At 44.2% G+C, this 6,745-nt stretch overlaps 1 protein-coding gene across 1 annotated transcript in view; it reads right to left on the bottom strand.

Annotated features, from left to right (window-relative positions):
• Positions 1-3,276: 3,276 nt before the first annotated feature.
• The window catches only part of LOC306741702 (titin-like), a gene marked incomplete at its 5' end in the record, with an annotated part of 162,411 nt that continues 158,942 nt past the window's right edge, over positions 3,277-6,745 (bottom strand). The window contains 5 exons of the mRNA XM_079224017.1: positions 3,277-4,570; positions 5,458-5,775; positions 6,037-6,190; positions 6,273-6,481; positions 6,571-6,727. Of these exons, the coding sequence (XP_079080143.1) occupies positions 4,278-4,570; positions 5,458-5,775; positions 6,037-6,190; positions 6,273-6,481; positions 6,571-6,727 (1,131 nt within the window). The 3' untranslated portion in view covers positions 3,277-4,277. The remainder of the gene's footprint in view (positions 4,571-5,457; positions 5,776-6,036; positions 6,191-6,272; positions 6,482-6,570; positions 6,728-6,745) is intronic.

Raw genomic sequence — 6,745 nt, 5'->3', positions numbered from 1 at the left:
GCATTATTTAGAGACAAAAGTACAGAACTAACGGGGATATTTATTTAGGAATCTCTTTTACAGTTTCTGTATGACTTGCTTAAAACCTTTACGCTATGCAGTCAGCTCACGAGGCCTCGACAGATCAACACATTGATCTTTATTCTCTAGTTTGCACTCTTTTAACTCTGTTCAGTTATTAACCGCCATGTGAGAGCTGGAGGGAGAGAGGAAGTGTAGAAGAAAGGAAGCGATGAGCCTCATGACCTGCGTGACCTCAGCCACGAACAACCTAATCAGGAACCCTGACAGCGTTATCATTCAAACCTATGAACGAGATCAGGAGAAGAAAGAAGGTGAATGACGGTTGAGCCAACTGAGGAAATATGCCTTCAAACACCTCCGAAGCGGTCTTATATATACACACATATATATATATATATATATATATATATATATATATATATATATATATATATATATATATATATATATATATATATATATGTGTGTATATATATATATATACACGTGTGTATATATATATATACATATATATATGTATATATATATACGTATACATATATATATATATATATGTGTGTGTACACATGTGCACACGTACATGTGTACATGTACTATGTATACATGTACACATGTTGTATTGTGTTTGGCGCCCATCGTAGAGTCGGGTTTGGGTTCAGGGTCATCGGACAGCGTCTTCGTGGGTTGAAGGAAGTAAAAAGTGAGTCCGGTAGACGTCGGTGTTTATTTCTCACGCGCTCCAGTGAGTCCTTCGTCTTTAAATGATCCAAGTGGCCCAACAAGTGAAGCTCTGTTTGAAAAGTGGATCCATGAAATGTATAATTTGATGGTATTATTTATAAATGCATTCAGTAGAACAATGCCAAGTCTGTTTTAATGAGTTTGGTGAGACACTTTTTTAAAAGAAAGAACCAGGAATGAATAAAAAGTCACTCCATGTTATGCCTTTTATATTTATATTCTGAATCGTTTTTAAATGGCTGAGTTCATCAATGGAAGTTGTGAGCTGATGGTTTATGTGTGACACACCTGTAACTGCTCCTTTAATTACAATAATTATCCTTATTAACATTTAGAGAATATAACACTTCTGTATCTGTATCAGATCTGTATTTTATTTTCATGTTCATGGTTATTATTTCCTCCTTTTCCTCAACATTAATATGATCATACTGTTATTTTACGTTCAGTGGACCTTTAAGATAAAACATGTATTTCTGTTTTGTTTTTTTTAGATTTTCTACCGTTTGTACTGTTTTTAGATTTGCTAACAGATGAGAATTATTGGTTTTACATGTAAATGTGTGAAGGCTGATGAGCTAGTCCTGAATGAGCTAGTCCTGGTGAGCTAGTCCTGGATCAGCTAGTCCTGATGAGCTAGTCCTGGTGAGCTAGTCCTGGATCAGCTAGTCCTGACGAGCTAGTCCTGGTGAGCTAGTCCTGGATCAGCTAGTCCTGATGAGCTAGTCCTGGTGAGCTAGTCCTGGATCAGCTAGTCCTGACTAGCTAGTCCTGCATCAGCTAGTCCTGATGAGCTAGTCCTGGATCAGCTAGTCCTGGTGAGCTAGTCCTGGATCAGCTAGTCCTGACGGGCTAGTCCTGGATCAGCTAGTCCTGATGAGCTAGTCCTGGTGAGCTAGTCCTGGTGAGCTAGTCCTGGATCAGCTAGTCCTGACGAGCTAGTCCTGACGAGCTAGTCCTGGTGAGCTAGTCCTGATGAGCTAGTCCTGGTGAGCTAGTCCTGACGAGCTAGTCCTGGTGAGCTAGTCCTGGATCAGCTAGTCCTGACGAGCTAGTCCTGACGAGCTAGTCCTGGTGAGCTAGTCCTGATGAGCTAGTCCTGGTGAGCTAGTCCTGGATCAGCTAGTCCTGACGAGCTAGTCCTGGTGAGCTAGTCCTGGATCAGCTAGTCCTGATGAGCTAGTCCTGGTGAGCTAGTCCTGGATCAGCTAGTCCTGACGAGCTAGTCCTGGTGAGCTAGTCCTGGATCAGCTAGTCCTGGTGTAGCTACACCAGGACTAGCTAGCAGAGGATGCGATGAGACCTTATAATCTGATCTCAGAACTCAGCAGGACTTAAAGCTCGAGCTTCAAACCCAGATGTCAGCAGCGTGCTGAGAGCCTCCTGCTCGCTGCCTTTAAAGTCAAAGCCTCACATCGTTCCCATAGAGCTCAATGAGGGAACCATGTTCAGCACGTAGCGTTACCACGTGTTATTACTTCTCACGACTCTGCAGCGTCGTATCTGAGTTCCTGTGTAATGCTTCAGATGCAGCTTATTGGTGGTGGTGTTCCCTGGTGTTGGATCTGCTGTGTCTTTTGTTATCCATTTGTAAAATGTCTACAATAGTTTTGACTTTCCAGTGGTGTAAATACTATATTATATTATTACACATTGTATACTTTCATATGGGACCAAGTACCACGTCTACTACTACCGTTGTGTTCTCTGTGTCGTCTCACACAGCATGTCCTACAGTCAGACACATGCTGGAAAGACAGAAGGCCGTCACTGAATAAAGAGCAGAGGATCCACATTTTATCCTTTTTTATTCTTATTATGAGAAGCTGCTGTTTGTAAACCAGAGCGCCGTGGTTTAAAGTATCTACAACATGAGGGCGTTGACACTTAAACATCTCTGACTACGAGCAGTTCGCTCTTGTTTTGCATTATTATCTCAATGAAACTAGGGATTCTGGATTAGAAGAGGGTTATGATGATCTGTGTCATTCACCAGGACCTCCTCCTCTCCTGGTGAACCTCCACCTTTCCAACAGAGGTTTGGTTTATAATCATGTCCCATGGTTGGTGGTCTTAAAGATTATTATTATTATTATCATCAGCATCGTGACCATGCCAAAACAGGTAATAGTTAATCAGCCACACTTGGAGTCTAATTTGTGTGTGTGAAAACAGCTGACGGCGGCCGCACCAACCCCTTCAAACCGCTCCACAGACACATCAACACAACGCCGCCGCAGAGGAAAACACACAAGAAGCAGGAAACTCACCAGATGCTGTTCAGATGCTGTGTGTGTGTGTGTGTGTGTGTGTGTGTGTTTAACACGTGATACGTGTTAATCTTGACCATAATAACGTGAACAGGAAGCATTCTGTTGTGTATTTTACTCATTTAGCAGCTTGCTAGTTGGCTCGCTAAAGTTAGCTCGCTAACTCCAGCATGCTTTCATGCTAACTTAACCCTTTGTCCAGTAAATTAGCAGCAAACACACAAACAGGAGAGAAGGTGAATAGTGCTGAAATCATGCTTTATTAAATCAGAAATGCATAAAACTCAAGGAGGATGAAATATAGTTCTACATCAACAGATCAATACAATCAATCAAAGGTCAGGGCCTCGCCCCTCGTGTCTCACAGGAGATGGAGTCGCTGTGGAGGAGGAGGAGGACAAACGACTAAAAGCTACAAACACTCGCACTCTGAACACACGTTAGCTAGCTAGCGATCCTCCGAGAGATGGCGCCGCTCCTGCGCTGCAGAGCCGACAGCTTCCTCTCTCTAATGGCCAGGAGATGTTTTAAGTGTACGGAAGCCGAGCCGGCCGTCCGGAGCAGGAGCGGCGCTCTTTAAATAAAAACGATGTAAATGGCTGAGAGTGCAGGCCGCGCGCACTCAGAGCCGCTCGCCTCATCGTGGCGGTACGACTGAGCTCAAGGCCGCTCGCGCTGCTAGCTGAGGGTTAGCCAACAGCACGCGGGGTCTTACAGCTCGTAGGAAACTGTAATGTCGCTCGCAGATGCGAATCCAAAACAGTACTTTTGTCTTTGTTTCATAACGTCAACAGGGAGCCTCTCACCTGTTGAGGCGATCTTTAGACGTCAACGTAGCGTTGAGGCACAAAGTTTAGTTGCTCTGTTTGACAGGGTATTCGTTCCTCGAGGAACTTTCTCCTGTCAAACCAGTTTCATTTAGTTTCAGTTCATATTATTGTCATAAATAACAATGCATACATTTCCCATAACCGTTCAATTCGGCTATATACATTATGTACATGTCACAGAAAAGTCGTTCAAAAATCCTAAGTCATAGTTGTCCAATATGGCACATTTTATAACAACTTTAGACTTAAGTCTAGTTTGGCATAAATTAATGTCAAGTTTGGTACAAAAATAGTTCATATTTACAGGAACAGAAATCCAGATCTTTATCACGTCGATTATTGTTGCTAATTCTCTAAATAAAAAGGTTCTGGAAGCGGGAGACGGGGGAATAAATTAACTTTCTTCTTTTTTTTACATGGACCGAACGTGAACGCTGACGGTGGCGGAGGCGGAGCCGAGCTCGTTGGACAGCCGGAGGGTGTACGCTCCGCCGTCGCCCTCCTTCACCGTGGAGATCACCAGGGTGGAGAGGTCGGCCGTGTTCTCCACGCGGCACCGCTTGTCCCCGTCGGGGAGGGTCCGCCCCGAGCGGACCCACTGGACGGAGGGCGCGGGGTCTCCGGAGAAGACGCCGACCACGGTCAGGCACTTCCCCGCCTCGGCGCTCACGCTCTGCGGGAGAGCTTCGATCTTCGGGGGAGAGCCTGGTGTCGAGGAGAAGAACCAGGTCAGGGATTAAAGTACATGAGCAGCATCAATACATCATACAAATAAGACAGAATTTAAGAACAGGGTTCATACACATTTTGACCAATGGATTTCCATGTCTTTTGCCATGACTTTAAACCAAATGTCCATGACTTTTCTGTGACTTTAAAGGTTTTAAAGACTTTTCAAGGCCTGGAAATAACCATTTTAAAATTCCATGACTTTTCCAGGTTTTCCATGACCGTAAGAACCCTGTAAGAAGTCAAAGGACTGGCTGATGGTTTGACGTTTAATGACAGTACAGTATATTTTTTACCTTTTTACTTTAACATCTTGTGCCTAAATATAAAGTTGCCTTATTTGTAATTTATCTACATTACTGTTATTTACTATCATTTCACATTTAATGTATAATAAGAGTTCAAATTTTTCCATCGTCAAGTATCTGACACTTTGGTGGCCTTGAGGTTTTAGATAAAATAAAATAATCTTTCGTTTTCATGTTACGTTACTTCGGGCGGCCATCTTTGTTTGGTTGATGGTCGTACAATAAATATGAGCCGTGATGACAGCTTCCTCTCTGCAGACCGAACATTTAGTTTGAACTTTCTGGAAGTTTCAAACAAACTTCCAAGAATCTACTTCATTGGCAGCTGACTGATTATTTATATTATCCATTATTCCCACTATGTGTATTCTTTGGTAGAAACTAGCTCATTTCTTGTGACTGGAATGTAACCATAAATGCAAAAGTCTCAAAAGCCAACTGATGGTCAGATCTTTACACGAGGAGGACTCCTCCGCACACCACGTTCACATTCAGCTTCCGTCTCAAAGATGCTCAGGCTTTACATCCTGTTAACTGTTGACCGATACCGCTCACCTCTTGTCCCCCCGGCTGTGAGGGCTCTCAGCGAAGAGGAGGCCTGAGCATGCGACTGAGCAGACATTTCCATCATTTGGCTGGTGGAGCTCATGGAAAGCATCGACTCGGCCGTCACGGCGGACATGCTCGACGCGGACATGCTCTCAAACGAATACTCGGCCGCAGTAGAGCGGGAGCTGCTGCTGTAACTGCCGGCCTGCATGGAAGAGGCCTCCACGAGGGCCGATGAGCCGCTGAGTCTCTGCATGCTGGCAGCAGTGTCAGTTGAAGCTCTTTGCTCCACAATTATCATTTGTGTTGGTTCTTCAACAAGAGCTGTGTGAATGCAAACAACAAGCACATTTCTCATATCACAATGTGCACGAGTACAGACACGGAGTGCAAACACGGAGTGGAAGCCAGAAGCCAATTTAACATTCGAACCAAAGCCAACGCACTGGAGCAAGTGCATTGGCTTTGGTTCGATTGTTAAACTAAAGTGTTTCTTCGGTGCAATCATAGCGTTTCTTCTCCAGGCCAATTAAACACTCTGAGACAGTGTTTAATTGTGTTTGTGTAAATGCAGCAAGAACTTACTGATGACGTTGAGGGAGGATGTTGCAGAGCACTGTCCAAACTCATTTTGGGCTTTTATCGTGTATTTCCCACTGTCTGCAACTGTGGCTTCACAAATCTCCAGTGTGTACAGAGTCCTGGAGCGGCTCAGTCTCATGTTGGATGTGACAGATATCTGCAAAGAGAGAGAGTTGTGTTGAGAAACGCAAGTTTCTTTTGCTAAATTCACCCCCAAAACAACCAGAAATACTACTCACAATCATGTTGTCTTTCAACCACTCCACTTCAGGGGACGGCTCTCCAGCCAGTTCACATGTGAATTTGACATTTTGTCCCTCATTCACATTCTGGGATCTGGGCTGCACCAGGATGTGGGGTGCGTCTGAACGCTGGGCCTCATCATGGACCATTTCCGGTTTTGTAACTTCCTCGGAGATTTCAGCTTTTGCTTTACTGCTTCTGGAGCCTAAAAGGGAAATAAATGTTAGAGTTTATGTCAGGAAACCGTTTGAATGCTTTTGGCTGCGGGTTGATGAGGGATACTGGTGGTCTTACCTCGCACAGTGACTGTGCAGGCTGTTGACACTACTCCAGCACCACTGGTAGCAGTGCACTTGTACAGCCCGCTATCGGAGACCTCCACTTCATAGATCTCAAGATAAGCTGAGCCATACTCCTCAAAGATTTCATACTTCCCTCCCTCAGACAAAGCCTGTCAATCATGACAATA

Source organism: Taurulus bubalis (assembly GCF_910589615.1).
Source record: "Taurulus bubalis genome assembly, chromosome: 1".
Classification (NCBI taxonomy): domain Eukaryota; kingdom Metazoa; phylum Chordata; class Actinopteri; order Perciformes; family Cottidae; genus Taurulus; species Taurulus bubalis.
Note: the sequence above shows the minus strand (reverse complement) of the source record. Positions and strands in the feature narration are given on the sequence as shown.